Source organism: Charadrius vociferus, unplaced genomic scaffold (genome assembly GCF_000708025.1).
Source record: "Charadrius vociferus isolate BGI_N301 unplaced genomic scaffold, ASM70802v2 scaffold356, whole genome shotgun sequence".
NCBI classification, from domain to species: domain Eukaryota; kingdom Metazoa; phylum Chordata; class Aves; order Charadriiformes; family Charadriidae; genus Charadrius; species Charadrius vociferus.
Genome location: NW_009648717.1, coordinates 1,671,939 through 1,694,280, shown reverse-complemented (window position 1 = coordinate 1,694,280; position 22,342 = coordinate 1,671,939). Strand labels below are relative to the sequence as shown.

Below are 22,342 nucleotides of genomic sequence, written 5' to 3'. Positions count from 1 at the left end.
CTTTCCCAATAATGTGCTAACATGATGCCTTCCTCACCCAGATTATCAATCATGAGAATGTGTCCTCAACCCCTTTGACCACAGCCCGTGTTATTGTTGAATTAAGTTGATGCCGGTAAAAAAGTCTTAAACACTGAAGTTAGACTAAGCCAGTCTACCACCTTAGTGGTACTGCAATGCTAAGCCTTGCTCTCCTCTCCTTTCCTCATTTTCAGTTGCATTTGCTCGCTCCGGCTCTTGTGCCAGCTTTAGCACTTGTCTGATCCCTCAGAGAGCTGATTCAGCTCATTAAACCAGCAGAAAATAGATTTGTTGTTGTTGGGGCTTTTTGATGGGCTACTTTTCCTGTAAGGACAGATAAAAACACTTAGCCCGTTTCACCTAACTGCAATCTCATGCTGCTTTACATCAGTTTAAATCGATCTAAATTGGAGCTGCCATATTCATCCTGTCATCCCCACCTACATAACTGTGCCCCTTCCCTTGTGTCCTTGCTAACGCTCATGCAAATGGATGGTGAGCCACCCAGGGGGCTGACTTCAGCCAACCAACTATTCCTTTTTTTTTTTTTTTTTTTTTGTAAGGTTACTCCTTGCGAGATTGTCTCACTGAACTTCGCAGACACACAAGAAATTCAGTTCAGCCTAAACAGACCTGAAGAACTGAACGGGCACTTCATATTGCATCTGCAGTGCATAAAGACATGCACAACAGTACTTATTCCCTCTTAACTGAGATGGGAACATGCTAAATTAGTAAGTGCTAATTAACGAGGGGGTCATAATCCATTCTCTTCCTACCCAGTAAAACTTCACCTCAGACAGGCAGAAATACTTCGATTCTACTCTATTCCTTAGACAGCAACTTGTATTCAACAGTTTATATACAAGAAATAAATGCTATTGATTGTATTACTATCTGCCGTATCATAAACTGATTATGTATAGAGGTTCCCAATAAGCAGAAACATCACACTGTGAAGAGAAGGCAGAAGAGGAGATACAATGATTTCAAGTGACTATTCCTTCTCCCATGGGTTTAGGCCTTTACAGAACTACTCCCATTATTTTATTCTTCCAAGCATTTTACATCAAACATTAATACTCAGCTTTGTATACTGTACTTTCCAAACAGTGCATCTATTTTTCACCATTGATTAACTTAATCTCTTACCCCAAGAATACCTATTTTTTCACAATCATATTCTAAGGTTGCACTATTTCTCATAAGTATTTTTGGGTTTTCTCCTTTTGATACAGATAGGATGCAAAGTCATGCAGGCATGACTTATCTCCCGTACACAGCCCACAAGCATAAATAATGTAATTGAGTCTAAGTGCATGCTTTGTTCTTTTCTCAGGAAATAGATTGTTTCCTTACAACTTCAGTTACGAAATACAAAATGTATCATTAGGCTTTCACAGTCCTCAAGCTGAGGTCCATTAAATGTTTCTTATTGGAAGAAGCTACACTTCTATTTCACAATAAATTATTACAATTTTGGGTGTTATCATTGACATCAGTCATGCCCTTTTATGTTACTGAAGAGAGAAAAGCAAACCAAAACAATATTCTTTATTTACATTCATACGCTTTTAAGAGAAACAGTACTTACTAAAAATCTATCAGGGTTGTTTTAACTTAAATAGTATTTGCCACAATCAACACTTCACTGTTCTTTAGTTGTTCTATTTAAATGACCAGGTCTACCAAGTGACAATTATACCTCTCAGAGATACCATAAGCCTTAAAAAAATACTCAGAACAGCTTTTTCATTGCCATAAAATGTAAAAGCTACAACTACGATCAGTTTTAGCACACTGCATTTTACATGTTCAAATTATCCTTACCAGGCAGAGCTTGCAATCTAAACAGGCAAGACGAAGGAAATATCCTCGAACTTAAAAGGCACAAAAATATTGTGTAGGTAACACAGACGAATTTCAGTGGCAATTTGTCAAAGCTGCTCAGTTGCTTACATAGACTAGTGACAGAGTAAGAAAGTAAACAGGAGCTTCCAATTCCCCTAGCACACTCATAGTCCCCATGGCAAACTTTCCTAGATAGAAAACCATCCTCTTGTTCTTGAATAGCAAGACAACCTTTTCCATAATTCAATGCTGTTTCCTTTATCATCAAGTCCTATGAATTACAGTGACCTCCTCTACTCTATGTCACACTTGCCATGCAAGTCTTGCTTCAAATTACACAATTTTGAGAGAGATACATGTAGTGTTCTGTCCAGCAGTGTGGAATTTGTAGTACTGTGCAATTGCCTAAATCAAAGAAGAAATAAAGATCCATTTCTACTCAGATATTTCTTTATGCTGCCAACAGTCCTGCAGGACAATGGAGTGCTCTTATTTACTGAAATAAATTGTGACATGTTTTTACCATTACCAAAGGTCCTGTGCGCAATACAGTCTCAGGTTTTGGATATGGAATATATGAAAAATCAATCTCAGAATACTGTTATATAAAAAATACTTGGAAATCCAGTTCATTTATTGTTGTGATCTTCAGAATGTTTTGAAACATTGTCTTCAATGTCCTGATATCAAACTTCATCATAATTTTTATCTGTCTCACATGTCAAGAAAGACTGAAGAATGCACGTGAAAGTTTCATGACAATTCTGTACTGAAATACAGAATCAGCCAGTTTTTTCAGCCAGTTTTTTCAGTCATTTCAGCCAGTTTTTATCCGTTTGTCAAAGCTGCACAATGCAAACTTATTCTCTGTATTTATCCACTGCAACCCAGAAAAAGAGAACAGAACTTGCTGACTCTTCATTTCCTAGCCAGATTTTGCAACACTGTAAATTCCTGTTTGCCTACCATCCAATGACATTTTCTAATTTCATTACTTTAGAATATCTTTTCTTGCAATATGCAATGCACTTTTCAAAGTACACTTTCTGTATTTTCTCAGTTGCACATGATGGTTCAAATTTACAATTTGGAACCGCCTTTTTCTAGATTAAAAAAAAAAAACCAAAAAAAAACAAGAAAAAGGTTGGCCTACTCAGATTAAGCACAGATTACAACCTTTGTGGAGATGTTCGATTGGTTATTTCTTTTCTTTCATCAGCATTTTACAGTTCCGAGTCCATTCTCTCCCCACCAATGTTACAATCTTGCTATAAAATTGGTCACATTTTATGTCATAGTCTTTAAATTGGGCCTGTACTGCATGTGTTTTAAGCTTCCTATTTGTTCACAGATTTTTCCCTAGGTACATTTTAGGTGTACAAGTACCAAAAATCATTCACTTTTCTTCTTGCAGTGGAAATCAATTACGCTTTCAGACTAATTCCAGTATTTCCTTAGAGATTATCCCAAAGGAGGAAAAAAAATTACTCCTAAGAGCAAGATGACATAGTACCACAGTTTACAAATCACTTCCTCTAGAAAGGTCTAAATTCTCTGCTTAGACTGAGCATTCAAAGCGACAGAGAACCTTAATTTATGTAAAATGTAAAATCCATAATTCAAATTACTTGCCCCATAGAAACACAGCATAAATCCAAGTAATTCACTGTTTATAAAGCTTTTAAAAATCTTGAATTTAAAGGGAGTTTTATAAATATAAAGCAATTTTTTCAGTTTATCCAATCCAAACAAATTTATTTCAGCTGTGTATCAAGGTAGCCCTGTGAAACAGAAGAACAATATTTGTTGATTTTTAAAAGATTTAGAAGGTGTCTAAAGGTCTGTTTTATACAGAAAATCACACTAAGCCATTAGGGATTTTTTTTCTGGCTATATAATGTAGATATCTGAGATTTGGTGGCTACACAGGAAGATCTTTTATTCTGTACCCAACTACTGGAACTAATGACAGTACAGGAATATCACCAAAACACTTCTGATGTCTAAACCATAAAGTCGCTCTTATTTTTGGACTCACAGCTGCTTTTCTGAACAAATTGTGATGACAAATTCTGTTACTGCCAAAGTCAGCGTTCTCAAGCAGAATTAACAATGTTGCAGCCCTGACAGAACATACAATGACCATTCATTTTTATTTACACTGCATGACTTTTGTAGGGTACCACAAACAGAAAATTACACCTCTTTATAGCTAACGATTATGTGTCATTCCTGAGGTTTGCAGCTGAGGAATGCTTTGCTAAAGAAGTTACATCCATCCTATGGTAATTCACTTTTGTGAAGCCTTGACTCGCTTTGAACATGCCAGTATCTCTGCTGGAGCCACCTGTGTTAAGGTTAGTTTATCTTTGGGCCAGCTATCACACACTCACTGCACACATATTCGGACTTATTCAGTCACATTATCACATATCATGATACATTATCATATATCATGATAATGTAATTCAACAATGTGACTAAATTTTAAATCATAACATTTATATAAGAGGGACTTGGACCAAATTAAATGCTGGCTTAGGTGGTGGTATTGTAGTGTTCATACTGCACAGCGGTCTCAGAGATGCTGTGCACTGCTGAGGAGAGAGGCTTCATTTCTCTGTGAGTAACGAGAATAAGGTAAGCAAGAAATTAGCTGAAATACCCCCTTTATGTTTCCAGCAAAAAATAAAGCACCCCAGACAAAGCTATGCCATTAGTTTTTGTCTTGACAGAGTCACTGAACATCAGCCTTACTGAGATTTACAGCAACAGACCAAAGGCAAAGAACGTTTCTCTCAGAGGCCACGTCTATTTTTGATCTCAGAACAGTTCCCAAGGTTTATAAAAACCAAGTCTTCTTTATCTGAGAAGCTATTCTAATTGAGAATCCTGAAGCATTATGAGCTCATAGGTCTAGATACATACCACAGATTTCTTCTCACTCCCTAATGGGGCAAAAATCCTCAGGAAAAACAACGGGTGTACTGACAGGCCAGGATCTATGTCATGCTTTTACAGATCCTTAATCTGAACAGTCAGAAGATCAAGAATCCATGGCAGGATCCAGGGCAAGAAGTCAGCATAGACACAGGCAAATATTACTTCAGTTTGGCTCAATCCATCACTACCAAAAAAACCAAAGTCCCTTTTACTGCAAACAGTGAGACCTTCTATTATTGCTTAGTAGTGACCCTAATCTTCGTAACTTTCTGTAGCAAAAGTTTGTACAGGAAAAAAAAAAAAACAGCCAAAACCCCAAAACATTTTTAGCACTCTGCAGATAGTTTTTCCCACACTTAAGTCCATATCAAAACCCATACCAACTAAAGAATGTGCCCTCATTGGTATAATTGAGCAGAAAAGCAACAAATTCCTTTCATAAAAAGTCACTGTCTCTCAACTGTTCAATGGCTTATCCCTAGAAAAGCCTATGATATTGACATCAAGCTATTTTCCACCTGTTTGTTTATACACATTTACATACTGTAAGTATATCTTGAGTCCAATCCTACACTTGTTCATTCATGCAAAGTAACTGGCTTTATTTGGTTTCCTCACAAGTCAGGAAAAAAAAAAGATTTAGTCCCTTCCATACAAATCATAAAGGAAAAATATAATACAATTTACTTACCGAAGGATTTCTTTCCGAGTGAAGAACGTGCAATCCTGTTAAAAAATAAAATGTGTTACTGTACTATAGAAATATTGAAAACAACAGCAAAGACTTTTTTCTCAACATTTTAGAAGGAAACTCGGATCTGGAAGAAAAACATTAAAGATGTCATTTGTGTAGCATCTGCTTTTGACTCAGAAAGGAATATAAGCTATAGAATAACTGAAACATCCTAAGGACAGGGCTATCAGGAAAAAAATATTGTTAGTGTGAAACTTCAGAAGGAAAAAACCCAGCTTGCTGAAATACTTCTCCACTGTGGAATGACCAGACCAGAAACAAAATTAAATCAAAAAAGTGAGGTATAGGCCAAAACCATTCAATAAATGGATCTAGAAACCTATAAATAACAAATAGATGAAGAAAACTACCTTCTAACTTGGAATATTCCTCTAATAGAGGCAAGTGATTTAATAATAAAAGTTATGTACTTAGTTATTAGCTCTTTACTAACAATTACTTTGCACTGTGGTCAGTTTGGCAAAGGCTGCAAATTCCCATATGTTAGGAACAAAGATGAAAGGACAGCCCCTACTCCAAACAGCAGGTAAACTATTTGGCTTTCCCTGTGGTATCACAGAATTTGAAATAACTTGCTAGAATGGAAAGTAGAGCTGGCTGAACATGGAAAAAGAGCTTACAAGCATTCGCTTGCATTCCGAATGGCTCTGTTGTGGGACTGCATTTCCACGGGTTTAATTCACTCTTTAGGAACATCTGTATTTTGCTAGAAGAATTCTTACACTTCACAAAAGAACCATAATATGAGCAGTGAAAGACTTTGCACTTCATGTCATTCTACATCAGTCACAAAGTAAGTTATATTTTCAGGTGCTGTCAGGAACCATAATAATCAGTCTCATCCCATTAACAGAAATGTCCCCTAATCCCACTCACCTAATACATATTTGGGGGAAATTCAGCCCTGCATCCAAAACTAGGAACCCTGCTGGCCATGAGATACTGGACGGTCAGTTTAGAACATTGTTCAGGTCATAAATTCAGAGAATATGCATCTTCTTCTCTTAGAGCTAGTGGCTGATGAGGGTGTGTACATAGGGAACAACAACCAAACCACAAAATTCTTCCTAATTGTCCACCTCTCTCACAGGCCCATGTGATGTGGCAAGGCATTTGCCTAAGAATTCAGCTTTTAGTAGTTTTCCTCCTTTAATGTAAACATACTTCAAATAGACCATATTTTTAAATCAGCTAGTGGCAAGATAACATCATCAGACTTGGTAAGGCATACTTGAGAGTACGTACAACTGGTACGACTCCCCCAGTCCTACTCTTCAGTCAACTAGTGAAAAAGCATTTCTTTCCCAAGCTGAGAATCATTCTGGCTAAATGCCTGCTTCTTCCAAGGAGAGGAAAAGCAAATGATTGCAGGTACCTGAGGCAGTCAAACAGCTTGTCTCGGGTATCCAGGTATGCTCTCAGTCCTGCATGGTATCAATTATTGAGTTTGCTTGCCCTCCTCCATATAGAGCAGCAGGAGAAGTGGCTCTTCCTTTAGTATATTGTGTAGCAGAATAGTGTTACAAGGCACAATAGGAAGCACCTTGTGAGCTGCTGACACTGATGTCACATTGTCTGGAACTGCACAAAGTGAAATAGGAGCCAGATGGTTAAGTCTTCATGAATTCCAGCACATTCAACACTTACAGTCAAACTGTCACTTAAGGATGCTTCATTTACTACCGAAAGGAAGGTGCAATCTCACAAATAATTGTAATGCCCTCAGCAGCAATCATCCCGTAATTATACGGGCTTGAGAAAACAGCAGACACTGTTACTTAACTAGAAAGCTACAGGGAATTGATATGCAAATGGTGATAAAGATGAAAAAGAAAAGTTACCCTTTACCTTCCAGAAATCACACAAAAATGCCATTGGAAGACACATTAAGAAATCAAATCATAAACCTTTTTGGCTGAAGGTCCACATATTTATTTTTTTTTTAAATCTGAGTCATCTCATGTCTTTCACAACAAACACTATTATCTGTCTTTTCTACTTTAATAAAACAATTTTTTTACTAATATAATCTAAAAACCTTTATACCAAAAGTAGTTGCAAGTATCTGTCTGACCACCATTATTGACTGCAGCATTGCAATTATGCCTGCCAATTACATGGAACTGTGTGTCAGGGATGAGAGGTATCAAAAAAACAACCACCCTACAGTGTTTTCACAGACCACTTGCAGAGACCTTAAAGCTACTCAGGGTCAGAGTACCACAAACTAATTGTGACCTGGCCTATACTTTTGATCCACAGCAAGATCATACACACCACTTAAGAAATGCTTTACCATCAAGAAGCCTGTCTGGTCTCAAATGCCAAATGTAAAAGCCATGGCTCCGAGCTATCTCCGAAGGGGAAGCCCAGCCATCTTCTCAGCCAGCTTCTCTCAGCTTCCTATCTCTGCCTCTTCCCTTATACGGACTTCACGCCGATGAGTAGTGCAACTGTAGCAGAGAACTCTGAAAGAAGGAAACTAAGCTAGTAAAAATGGATTAGCTTCTAGCATGGATCATTTCCTTTTAGTGGTTTAGAACATAGCATCAGTAGTGCTGGTACAAGAGATGAAGCTAAAACAAGGATCTATTGATGGCAGGAAAGAGGTGCCGAACTGCCTTTTTGTTTATTCGAAAGCACAGCCCTAAGTTAGATGAAAGTCACGATGGAACAAGGGTCTAAATAACATAATTACATTTTACAGTTGATGGACAACCAGCAATTTAATCCCAATTTAATTAAAGACTTTTGGCCAAAGAAACACGGAGGTGAATCATGCAATTTTCTTCTGGCTACTTCATTCATACAGAAAATACACAGTGATGGACAATAAATGGTAAACTAAAATGTTAAATTAACTCCTTCATAAGGAAAGGTGAAGTGGGTCCTGGAAAACATTTGTCATTTATGCATATGATGACATTCATCTTCCCTCAAGCCAGAGATACCATGGAACACATTTTCTATTATGTGGACTGTATTTGAGTTTATTATGAACTTAAAAAGCAACCTGTCTATTCTGTCTGGACACTAAAGCCACTGGGAGTCCAGCTAGAAAAGCACAAACTAAAATACTGAACAAATAAATGTCACCAGAGTTTTTATAATTCTTATAAATTCAAGATTCCTGGCAAGAATTTATCCTGAGAATAAATGCTTTTATTTCTAATGTTATACAATGGCCTGAAAAACTCCTGCTACCAGGAGGCCCCTTGTGGGTTTTAGGTTATTTAGAATGGAGGCTTTGCCTTGAAAGGTCACCTACTCCAGCTCCTGAGAAAATACGTGCTCCTTTTCTAAGATCAACTGGCGCACTCGGTCAGTCCTTCTGCCCTTAATAATCAAGTTAATTAGAAGTCTGACATAGAGGATGACTACTGGGTTTTTTTGAGGTAAAATATGACTTCAACAAATCTGCGATTATCCACTTAACTTCCTTATGTTCAGCAAAGTGAATAAAATAATGCAAACAGAAAATTTTCCATTTATTTTAATGAGATCACTAGCTTGTGTAATAGGACTTGGTTCTCAAATTTGGCATTTAGGTAGCTTAACTGGTTCTTAAAATACTTTGCAGAGAAGAGTCAGACAGCTGCTGTGTTTAGGTTCCATGGGTGGCTTTTCTCTTGGCTGGTAGCATGACTTTCTGCAAGTCACTCAACATTGCTTGTAAAATGGGGTTAATAGTCTCTGCTCTTAAAATTTACTTTATAAAAGAGCAAAATGTACAGGCTGTTAGAGATCTCCTATGTCAAGTGAATGCAGGTTTAAGACAAAATGGGAACAGACTGAAATATGGTGGTTCTTTTCCACTAGTCTGTAAGACCTCACTGCAAACTCCTAGATCGGTTCTGCTTTATGTTTAGTTCTACAGTGATTTGAACAAAAAAAAACAGGAATAGAGATACCTGTGCTAAGAATGCTGATATTTAATTTTATGTAAAGTGTGTACACACAGCGTAACATGAGGTACAGATCCAGAATCTGACCACATGTGATTTGTTCTGTTGGATCTATTGCCAATATCAGAGTGTAGTATGCAGTTTATGAATGGCAGCAGAGTCCACTGAATGAAAGATTATCACTTACCATCTTTAGAGGCAAGTATCATTGTGCGTGGAGCACAGTTTTCAAATAAAACTAATTTCACATAGATAAGCAAAACACTTCTCTATAGAAAAGAAGAAAAACTGGAGAAGGGAACAATAGAATCAAAGAATAGCAATGCTTAAGTATGCAAAGCTACTGTGAAATAATATTTATTAAATCCATTAAATGCATATTTCTCCTCTAAGAAAATACATATGTAATTCTGCCTTTTATTTGCCTAGTTTCATAAGAGCAGGTTTATTCTGATCCTGCAACAGCTCCATTGGGATGTTTTATAAATAAGGAAAGGATATAAAAGAGTCTTAGCAGTAGACAATTACTCCAAATTAGAAAAAACATCTCAAACAAAAGCCAGCAAACCACAGATAAAGTAAACCAATGACTAACAGGAACGTTGACAATATCCTCAAGGCAAGACAGACTAGATCCATATAGCTATCTTACAGAGCAGCTTTTAAGAAATGAGAAGTACTGAAGGCTGCAGTATTTTAAATGATACTATTTCAGGCAAATTATTTCAGAGGTTTCATTTTTAAAATCACAAATTATGTTTTGTACCGTGCCAAAAGTACACAATGTGTCTAAGAGCATTAAATCAAAACACCATAAAAACATCATCCTATGAAGTAATCAAAAAGGTGCTGGATAGAAGCAAATGAACTTTCATCTAAGATCTATGATTATCTCTATTCTGGTAACATTCTACAAACGTAATACTTTTTTTCTAGTTGCCATACAACTAAGATTGGCAGACAGTTGTGCAAGACTGAGTCAGCAAGATATTTATGTCTTCACATCACTGTAAACATATAAAGAGTTACTGGAAGCCAATGAGACTAGCACCAGTCTTTGTTGCATAGCTGTGCAAGTACTTTAGTGAATCCAGATTTAAACACTAAAAAAATCCTGTCAGAGTTAGTTTCTGCATTAATAATAGCATTGGTATATGGACTTTTATCTTAAAAAATGCTGGTTGCATCAGAATGTCAATGGAGATTTTAACATCCAGCCTATCTTTGTTTGTAATCGTATATATTTTAGAACTACAGCCAGAGCAACTAAAACACACACACAGTTTATACATTTATACTGCAACATGGGAGTAAAACCAGACATTAGCAAGGACTGAGGAAGCGACTGTCAACAGATGTAATTTTGCTCAATCTATATATGCACCAAATGGTAACACGAAACCCGAAGTTGACTCAAGCATAAATTCACAAAAACCTTGTTCCATTATTATGCTACGTAAAATTTGCACATCAACAGCAATACTCTATCAAACTGAAAAGTACTTTTTACAGAAGATCTTGGAGAACCTGTGATGAATACACTTTTTGTATTCTTGCAAAGGGTTCATTTTAAGAGATCCTGATTAAGTCAAGCATAGCTTTTTAAATCAAAAAATAGCTTGATGACCTAGTTTCATTTTATAAATGGCATTTCTTGACAGATCATAACATAACTTGTTTCATCTGGTTTTGCATAATTCTCGTGAAATATAGTTGAATCCCACTTTGACTAGAATTTTAATAAAAGGAAAAGAGTTAGTTCTGTAATAGACAAATTCTTGTGTGAAAGCAGCAAGTCATTATTTCATATTACTATCTTTTATTGCAATATTGCCTCGAAGACAGCCAGGATAAACATCAGTTTGTTTTGAGGCAGCATTAAATAATGTAGAGTAAATAATCCCATTAATGAACAAATACAAAAAGAAATGGCTTGCATAAAAACTGTAACATCTGATATTTTATATTTTTTCCCTATATTCTCTAGTTTCTGTCTACTAAGAATAAATTAGAATCAAATTCATATCAAATTCAGACCACTTATTCGAGTAACCCCAGAAAAGACAATGAGATTGACTGAACAGTGGAGTAGTTCGTCCATACCGCAAGCACAGCTTCTGTGCATTTCCTACTTGATATAAGTGTTTGTCAGTGCAAAATGCAGTGCACTGAAGCCAATATACAGCTCTGATGTCGCTTTGTTGTATACCTTTATTTTCTGTTGCTCCAAGCATCTTCATACAGCATCGCTCAAAAAAACCCTAAAATTCCTGTTCATTTTCTTTTCTCATTACAAGACTTGACCTCCAAAATCTGTAGACAGCTCTTTTAAAAGCTTAATTTTAAAATGTTCTTTAATTGCAATGAAATACACCATTCTTGCTGATTAATTCTTACCTTTTCCCTAACCAGACCTTGGGTTAGATTTTTCATTTTATGTAACACCCGCCCAAAAAAAACCCCAAACCAAAACAAAAACACACACACACACAAAAAAACCCACCAGTCAACTACTCTAAGGGCAGAAGAAGCAGAAATCCCCAGTAGAATTCATCTTCTTACAAGGCTAACTTTTAAAGTGAGATGAATCTGCATGAGGAAACCAATGTTTGTGACAGCCTAATTTCCAAAGCATTTCACTAAGCTTGTGAAAATTTAAAGAGCTGCCAACTAGAACACTATCTTAATAACAGGTGATATGAGAAGGTGTTAGATTTGCAGCTTATCACTGTTTCTTTACATAAATTGCCTTTACCTGCTCTGAATGAAAAAAAAGCTACGAGAGGCTTAATATTATCAAGTTCTATTATGCTTTTTTTTTTTTTTTTTTTTTTTTTTTACAAACAGTTTCGAATGTCCACCTCTCCCCAAGATTTTTTAAACACTCCTCTACTAAAACATTGAGGTCACCTTGTGGGTGACCAGATTTACAATTATTTCCTTTAAATGTATAGGTGATTTACAATTATTTCCTTTAAATGTATAGGTTCTGCTAAAAAGTGATTCTTTAATATGACAGTTTATATGCAAAAAAAAAAAAGTTTAAACATAAGCATTTCAGAAAGTTTTAGACAAATAAAATAAGGTTATTTTATTTCATTAGTATGATAATAATCATCTGAGATTTGTGTGTGCTAGCTCTTCAAGCAGGTGATTTTTCTGCAGCTTAATCTTTACTCCAGAAAACTAAAGCCCCTTACATATGGTTTTACCATAATTTAAGCACATTAACTTCTGACTTTTCCATCTCCCTTTTACCTATCAGAAGTGTCTCCCATGGAACAAGCACTTAGAAAAAACAAAAATGCATTAAGAAAAAGATTTTACTACTAAAGCAACATTCAGGTGCTGTAAGCTCAGAGCAATTTGTATGCTTTCCAGCACACATTTCCACAAAAATGGTGGAAGTTACAACCAGGTAATACAATGGCCAGAAATATATTCAGATAAAGAAATAAGTCTAACCATGACAGGAGTGCGATTTTGAACAGTCTTCTAATAGGAACTGTTGGGGAATTAAAAAAAAAATGTCTATTTTACAAAAAGGATTAAGTTGATGCTTTTGCTATACTGATACTATGGACTCTGTAGTCCTCAGTATTATTGTACGGAGTACAGTACCAACTCATAGACATACAAATTCCCAAGAAGTTGCCTAGTTGTCATTTGGAGAAAAAAAAGGGGATTAATCAATGATCCATTTTCAAAGCAATTTGTATGTAGATGCCTGGCTGTACATTGGGGTACAGATGTGCATAAGAGACTCTTGCAAAGGGGACCGAGCTACACAGTGTTTTACTTTGGTCCAGCGTTCAGAGGACCTGCCAACCCAACTGCCGTCTCGAGAAATGAAAAACCTGCATTTTAAAAATTTTGGAACCATTACCCCATTCTTCCCTTTTCTGTCCTGAAGGAATTCCACAAATGAGAAAAAGGCAGATAAGATGGCAAACTCCAAGTCAAACGGCTCCGTTTGTATTACAGCAACTGCATACTCCCCCGGAATGCAGTGGAGAGACAAGAGCTCTCTGTGTGAATGGTACAGCAGTAAGTCCAGGATTTCTAAGCTTAAAAGATCCAAGAGGTAAGCAATAACTAATAGATCAGAGGCAAATCACCAGTAAAATAAGGACTTTATCCAATTGTTCTCAGCATAAGGATATTCCTTCCTGACAAATTCTGGAGGTTAGTTGTCCTGGAACTTGCTATTTTATTGTACTTACATACATAATAACTGCTATTACGAGGTAAAAATTATCTAGCATTATACTAATGAACTACAAGTCTGCCTGTAACAGAGAAATCCCATAGGCTGCCTCAATCCACTGGGCCTAACTACTGCCAGGCTTTGAGATCAATTACCCAGCATTATGCAAGGCAGGGGCTGCAAAAGCCATTAGAGAAAGGCAATTTCTACATGAAGAGAAGTGAATTAGGGATGACATTTCAGCTCTTGCATTTGCCAGTTTATGTCAAGAAGATAACATTAATTACATTTGGATTTTGTTTTGTTGCATTGCAGTTGGGCTCTGTTCTGTGTTCACCTTTATTGTTAGTAGGAAGACAGACATCAGTCTGTTACAGATCTTTGATTTCTCTCTTTCTCTTTCAGCAGGGATGTAAAAGAGCCTTTCTGGATCTTTGACTACTAAGTTTAAGACCACTAACTTAGACTAATATGTTACAGTGACAGACAGCTGGTGAGGGTGAGATGTGTGACAAAGTAGAAATCAAAGAAGCTCCGTTTTCACATTTACAGACTCATAGAATCGTTTAGGTTGCAAAAGACCTTCAAGATCATCAAGTCTACAATGACAAGAAAAAGGCTAGGAATTTAATAAGAGCATTTAATATATGCCTTATTTTCAGCATGGGATAACATTTTAAAGCATTTTTGCATCCCTATCCTTAGCCTGATTATCTGTGGCTAAATATCTACATCTGTGAAAAGTCCACATTAGCAGTAACTCCAGAGAAAATCAATATTTAAAATCATGGTTTCTACTTCAAGAGCTTGAGTCAAAGACACTGAAGGTAAAAAGAAAGTAATTTACTTTTGCATGCACTGGATCTGCCCCTTGGTTATCCCGAGATAAACTAAATGCTGATTTTCTGCACACTTATCCTATGTTTATCGCTTCATGTAAGAGAATAGAGTAATGCAGCCAACCCTGTCTGCATCTCATAATAAGTAGTTCCTTCTTCAGCACACTTCTATGCAATATATTGCCTCACTGTATTTTCAGAAACTTGTTCAAGATGCCCACTGGGCAGATAGGTTGCCGCAATCCATTTCAGCAAGATTTGCAGTGTGCTGAAACATGGGTGAAAACTGGGAATTATTATTTTATTACTCTATTAAAAATTCAGTTGATGCAATGTGAAGTAAATAAAGAAGTACCAATAAGCCACCCCTGGACATAGAACGCATACTACTTCTGTTAAGGTAAGAAACTACCATCCAGGAGTGGATGCAAGTGTAAGGATACCTGTTCTGGAATTACAGTGAGCGTATTTCTATGACTTATCCTTTGGAGAAGTTAAATTAGACAAGACTATTATTTTTTCCTCTCCCCTCTATTGACAGCAAAGGCATCAGGGAGAGAAAAAACAGGTTACTGCTACACTTTCTTCTTTACAAAACACTCAGTAGGAAGATTCTGCTAAGAACTCCCATTGTGAAGCTAGTCACAGTCTTTATCCTGCTTGCTAGTCCATGCGTTCAGGATTTAACTCCTTTCCTTGTATACAGAGAAGGGAATTAAACGGACTGTCTTCGACAACCCATCCTTACAATACTATTACAATTGCTGGGAAGGAACAGTATGATATATGCATGCTGGCTACAAATGAAGTTTTTGTTTATATTTGGAAAAAACACTACCCCAAACAAACAAAAAACCCAACACAAACATATTAAGATTATGCCTTTCTTTCCCCTAATGCAAACTAAGATGTCTTACCTGGTAGGCATCTAGCTGTTCATCAGTAAATATCGTTTGCTTATTACCCATCTTAAATGAGGAATTCTTCCTCTATGCAAATGCATCCCATTAGAAGTAGCTGGATTCCTCCGTATTGTAGGCATTTAGAGCACATATACTCCGTGGAAGTGCTGAAAAAATCCCAAAGCCTGCATTGAACTGGTTTCGACTGTACCTGTCCAATGAGGAAGGATGCGGTATTGAGAAATCTTTGCAAAGGTTTCACTTGAGTGTGCCGGGAAGGAAAGCGTTAAAATCACAGACAGGTGTCGCCCAGAAACAGTGATGCCATTCTCCTCCTTTTTCAGATGCTTTTTCTAAGAGGCATACAGAGCTTTTACAACGTAAAACCCCGAGTGGGCAGCGCAAGAAGTCAGCCCCCTGTCGCCTCGGTGCCTCACTCGCTCGCTCGCTCACTCTGCGACTTCAGGGCGCTTCTGCTCGGCACCTTCATGGTTTAGAGCAGCTTTGCGTCACCCGATGGCGCTCGGTAGCGCAGTCGTATTACACACACACAGCAAATCTAGGAACTAGAAAAATGGATTGGCAGAGTAAACGTTTCTGTAGCTGGTCTTCACACAGATAAAAGCACATCCTAGTCGGTGCTGGGATCTGACCCGTAGCGTGTTGCCGACGTTAGATACAGCTGGATGGATGCGCAAAGTGTCCAGAGCGTCCCCACAACATCACCAGGTGCCGCAGGGGCCCCCCAGTGAATGCTTATGCCTACACTGTGGCTAGAACCAGCCCTGGCCAGCAAGGATGTGAGTTCACTGCCAGAGGTGCCGAACTCCCAGGTATACCAGTGAATGCAAGTATTCCTTCTCACATTAAATATATATAAAAAAAAAAAATCAGTAAGATTAAAGTAGTTTAAACAGACGTTAATCTGACTACTTCAGCTCAAGCAAGCACAGCTGGAAAGAAAAAAAATGTTACCACAGCCCAAAGCAAAGGTAGAAAGTACCACTAGAGGGCTCACGGTGTATTTTAAAGTAATACAACCCTATTTCCAGGAAAATTAAAAAACTAAAACAAATGAAAGAGCACGTAAGAGACACAGGCAGACAAAACAAATGAACTAAAGCAAAAGTATATTATCTAACATCTGCGGAAGGTTAAGCTCTTATAACAACCGTAGGAAGAAGGCTGAGTGAGAAAGGAGGGAATCGGGGAGGAAAGACCTGTTATGTTACCTTAGACTGCTCACTTCCCATTTGTGCACACAGGAACAGGAAAGAGTTTATAAGTAATTAATAAAACTCCTACTTTCTTTATCTACAGCTCTTCCAATGGTCATTGTTTCCTCAGCAAGTTAGCATGTTTAATAAAAAAAACCTGGAGAATGATCTGCTTTTCCTCAGCTTCTAATGATCCTGACCTGATAACAGCATTGATGTTGGATATGTAGTAAAAATATTCTATGAAGTGCTGAACCACAGACTGTTCTAAGAGACAACTTATTTAGATTCTAATATTTGGAAATGCAGATTTGAGTAACTGCAAACTAGCACTGTCCTGAGCTACAAAAACACAAGGTATTACCATACATACAAAAGAAATGGGTAGGGATGAGAATGTATTCAACAAGGCTTATTAGCGATAAGCAAACATCAGAATTTTGACAGTGAAAGGAATTAATTCTACCAATAGAATATATCACAGCACAGTTTCAAAATAAGAAGGAAGAAGCTACGGTAGTAAGCACAATACAAACTCTGAATGCCCTACCATCTGATCCAGAGTGCAGCAAGCATCTATTCAAATATCAGAGAGTTGAATCGTCTGTTTGTTACACAACCAAACTGACCTCTGTTTTTCTAGCCACTAGTGCTGTGGGTTTTTCTCTTTTCCCCAGGGTACAGTGGCATTGTATTCCTGTTATGTGCAGAAAGATTCTCCACAAGCAAGTCAGAACGTAAAGAAGAAAAAAATCCCAAACCTGCAAAAGACAGTATTTCTATCTATTAAAAGTGCTCTGTTAACACACTTTTTTGAATCAGAAAACAGCAATACATAAGAGCCCCTTGAGATTAAGAACTTTCACAGTTCTGAAAGTTCTTACACATCCTCAACTCTCCATGATCTTTATCATTGGCTTTAGTGCTTATGCATATAATTAAGCATGTTTCATGTTATGATCCAGTGCTACTGAAATGCAAGAGCTAGCAGCTCTTCTCACTCAGACCAGACCAGTACACAGCCAAGTGATTTGCATGAAATAGCACTCCTTTCACAGCCACCTAATTCCAATTGCCTGTATGTGCAAATCAGATTAAATATAAATGGCCAAATTATCTCTAATGTCATTACACAGAAGTGATTTGACACCAGGGGTGGATTGGGCTCCATATCTTTTAGTCGTGTGATTCCATATACTTAATAGTATTCTTCCAGTGAAAAGACTGACACCTCACTTCTTCATTTTTCACCTGCTTTTATATTGCTGGCTGTCTGGTCCCACTGTATCCTAGATGACTCACATATCAGCTAGTCTCTATCTTTAGAATAAAAATAATAATAATAAAAGGGAGAAGGTCAAGTGGAAAGCACCAACTAGATAAGACTTGTGGTTATGAAGCTGGCCAGAGGTAGAGTTCCTGCGGTTCACACATTCCTTTTTATGCCTTTGAGCCTGGCTTTCCACTCTGCCCCCTCCACTTTTCTCTTGCATATTAGAAATGCTTTGGTTTCATGCTAATGTAGAGAAATTCTGCAGGAAAACTGGTGTGGCTAAAAGAGTTGACTGCTTTAAAAGAAAGACTCAGCTTACCCAGGGAACAGCACCCACTAAGTGTATGGACAGAAAAGAAACTGTTTCTTCAATGCTTCTTTCCAGACTCTGAAGAGTACTTTTGATTAGGAAATAAAATTAAAATTAACAGATTTATAAAAAGAGGGTTCAAACACTGATTGTTGAGGGTTCCACTATACTAGCGAGTTCTTCTCAAGCATGCTATACTGGTACCTATATTTCACTGCATAATTATCTTGCTGTACTAACTGGGTAAAATTGAGAGATGGTATAACGCACAAACTCTTTTTTGCTCCTCCTATCTGTTTGTATGTAGCAAAGATCAGATAATTTTCCAGTTTGATAAATACTAGCAGATAGAAATGAAAAAGAGCAAAGATAAAAGATAAAGTTTAATTTGCCAGTTGACTGTTAAGCAATAATTACTCCCAGCGCAAGTTACTGCAACAAATCAATACTTTTTCTATGTACACAGCAAGATCTGACCTTAGTGTTATCAGTACCAGCCTTTCATCACACTTTACTGTATTTCAATTCCTCTAAAATGCTTGCCAAAGTAAGTGATTTTAAGCTATTTAGCAACACATAGCATACATCTTGCCATCAGCTGCAAATAAAGTTTACTAAGTAGTATAAGTATGTATACAACAGTCTTGCCATTACACTGGCCAGTATACCAGAGAACACAGTTAAGTAGCAACCCTTCATCTCCTTTAAAAGTTTAATCCATAGAGCAGAAAATATACTATCAAGCATGTACACCAGATTTAATATTTTATAGCAAGATGGCAGTCAGCTGCAACAGCTTAACACCCCACCTAAGGCTGCAATCTGACCCCAGCTGCAGGGACATACTCCCACAGCCAGAGCTCAGGGAGCGGGACAAATGATGCACAAATGAGCACTCCCCATCACCTCCAGTGCAAAGTCTCCTGCCTTGAATTGTCGCTACCCACAGCTGCTACAGCAGATGACTTTGCTCTGACTTATTAGTAGAGGTGTAAGTTTAATAACCTCCAACAGACAGGTCATACTACCTTAAATTGCCTCTGTAAATTATGCAGTGAGAATTTGACTGTGGTTTAAGTATGAAGGCTCTTATTCCTCAAAGGAAGATCAAGATACTATGAACAGAGATCGCTTTACCTGTTAACGAGACATCCAGACAGAGTTTTAACAATCAAGTTGCGTATCTACTGCCTTCACTGCTCAAGTTGGTTTGCTACAACTTTTTTTTTTTTTTTTTGAGTTTTCATATATAGACATAATCAAAAGTTACCCTTTTAACTGGGGAAAAAAAACCTGCAAGATTTCATGCCCATTACGCCAAATATTCCAACAATTTCTCTCCCACACAGACGTTCCCTTGCAGATTAGCTCTTCATAAAGCTGCACTCTGTTAGCAGAAAGAACAGTTTTGATCAAGAAGGGCTGCCTTTACATTTATTCTGTTGCTACTTTCTATGAGTTAAGTTAGGGCCCCCTTCTGCTGCACGTGTAAGTAACCATGATCACTACTTGCAATGACTACAAAGGAAAAGTTCTACCCTCCACTCATGCTGTTGAAATTTACCCTGAGTCTTTGGGCCTTGTTTTGTTTCCTTGAACCCTATTCACAATTCTGTTTGCTCACAGGTAAATGAGGAATCATAATGTTCACCTACAATAGGTTCTATGGAGATGAAATACTTAAAAATGCTTGTGAGTCCCTTAAATGAAAAATGCTACAGAGCTACAAAACATTACCGTTATAATACGCTTCACTAACTGTCACAACTTGCCTCTGATTTAATAGTTATTGCAAACTATAAATAAAAAATGAGCTGTAAATACACAGTTACAAAATACAAATCCTACAATAAGTGAAAATGATGGTTTGATGCTACTGCAGTAGATAGAAAAGTAGCTTTTCCAACACGACCGGTAGGATGCTTACACCCACTAAATTTGCCTGGAAGTGCTAGCCTGTACGAGAGCGCTTTGTGGGACTGAGCACTGCCTTATGAATGAATAAACAGAACCTGAAAAAGATGCAAAACTCAAAACGATAAAAGATGTTGACTATCTGACTAAGTGCACTCATTGTGATGAGCGAGAACATTCTGTAGAGAGTTTTTAATGGTAGAAAAACAAACAGAAAGGAAAACCTTGTGCCAAATTTGTTGGTTTTATGATTTTATCTATCTAGCTTAATAAAATACACTCTCTCAGAAGATGGAGGTTTCTGACTGCATTTCATTAAGCCTAATTTATCCATAATAAATCAAGTAAAAATTACTTTTTTTTTTTTTTTAGAAGATGCCTTACACAAGACAATGCTTTGCCTCAGGGACAAAATAATAATAAGAAAACTAATGGTTTCTTAAGCAGACTACATTTAATATAATGAATTTCCTCACAGGGACTCTCAATACAGTGATTACTAGGAGAAAGAAACAACTGCTATCTCTATATAGGGGCCGTTTTTCTAAGCAAAATAACTACTGATTATTTAATTAGTGTTGTTTACCCCTTCTCAGAACAGATGCAAACCAGCCACTGCTAATGGCTTATTACTGTAGTATTATTACGGTAGCACCTATAAGACACAGACCAGAAACCTTTTCCAATAGCTGTTGAAAATATATGCAAAAATGAATTTCTCCCCAATTTCTCCCCCCCCGCCCCCCCCCAATTTACAGTCAGAGTGTAAACGCAGAAAGTAATATACTGGTTAGTGTAGTATAGCACATAATCAACTTAACATTTATGAGGTCCTTTGGTAAGCATCATGGCAAAAGAAACAACAAATATAAAGAAAGGAGTAGAACAGATGTGTACATCTTATGGGAAGCAGCACAGTAAAACCATTAAAAACTCTGCTAGTATGTCCTAGAAACATCACAAGTCAACCTCAGATGGGAGCTAGCCTCAATTTACAAAAGGAGAGGAAAAAAAGCAGTGAACAGGACACGCAAGCTGTGGAAAGTAAAGACGGCACAACAAAAGAGCCAATATGTGCCAAGTATGGTCAAGCTTGGAAGTAAAAAAAAAAATTATTTTACAGAAATATTTAGAACAGATATCTGCAGGACCAACTTGGATTTTAAAGACTAAAATGAAAAAACAGCAGTAGTTACCAGAAGAAAATCAGTATCAACAGAATTCTGCACACTTGCCATTACAGACAACACCGGAGAGATTATTCTTAATTCAAAGCATTATCAAAAACAAAATAAAACATATGCACAGTAAGCTGTTTCAAAAATTTTGCATACCTTCTGCTGCCCTCTCAAGGGGTGTGTGGGGTAAATGACACCCAGAAAACAGGGGCAACTAATGCTGTGTAATTCTGAGGATTTCTACTCACACTTTCAAGACAAGAGCAAACTGAACACACAGTCTCAGTCCCGCGTTTCCAAGCACATACAAGACAGAAGTAAACGGAAGGGCTGCAGGTATTTGACCACCAAAAACTGGCACCAAATTATACTGAGATAGAACCCAAATCTTGATGTTGCAAAAAAAACCCTTAAGAAACCAAAGGCAGTTTTGTTATCTTTTAAATTCTCTTTTAATTTTTCAAGCTATATTAGACTCATATTTTATATCATTCTTCAACCACTGCGTTTAGAAATTCAGTCTTGATTTTAAATCAAAGCTGAGAGTCCCATTGATAACTATTTTTTTTTTTAATTGACAACAAAATAGGACAAAAATTGACTGACAGGAAGCAACGGCAGCAGAGCCCACCACATCACCAAACAGAGTTTCTGCATCACTGTGTGCCAAAGCACATCAAACAGGAGGTGGATGTACCATCACCCATTTCACAGGTAGGTAAATCTTTTTTTAAAACCTCAAGATGAAAGGGTTACTCCCAGAGGCCTGAGCTCCAACCGCTGGAGTCCTGGCTTCCTCTCAGAAACACCCCGGAGCCGCCTTACCACCCTTTCAGCACAGAGAATATAAGCGTTTCTTCACCGCTTTCGGTGGGGCTTTTTTTTTTTTAAGATAGCTGTCTCAATTCTTATTTATGGTAACCGCTGCGTGCTGTCTGCCTTGCTGCCCGCGGTACCTCAGAAAAAGGCGGGAACGTTCCCTGCGGGGGGGGAGGCTCGGCCGGCGTCTCCTGAGGCGTCTCCTCAGG

The 22,342-nt window shown here is 37.4% G+C and overlaps 1 protein-coding gene across 1 annotated transcript in view; it reads right to left on the bottom strand.

Moving 5' to 3' along the window:
• Positions 1-15,488, bottom strand: part of CIB2 (calcium and integrin binding family member 2) — a 44,889-nt gene extending 29,401 nt beyond the window's left edge. The window contains exons 1-2 of the mRNA XM_009886720.1: positions 15,438-15,488; positions 5,507-5,541 (exon numbers count right to left, since the gene is read on the bottom strand). Of these exons, the coding sequence (XP_009885022.1) occupies positions 5,507-5,541; positions 15,438-15,488 (86 nt within the window). The remainder of the gene's footprint in view (positions 1-5,506; positions 5,542-15,437) is intronic.
• Positions 15,489-22,342: the final 6,854 nt, after the last annotated feature.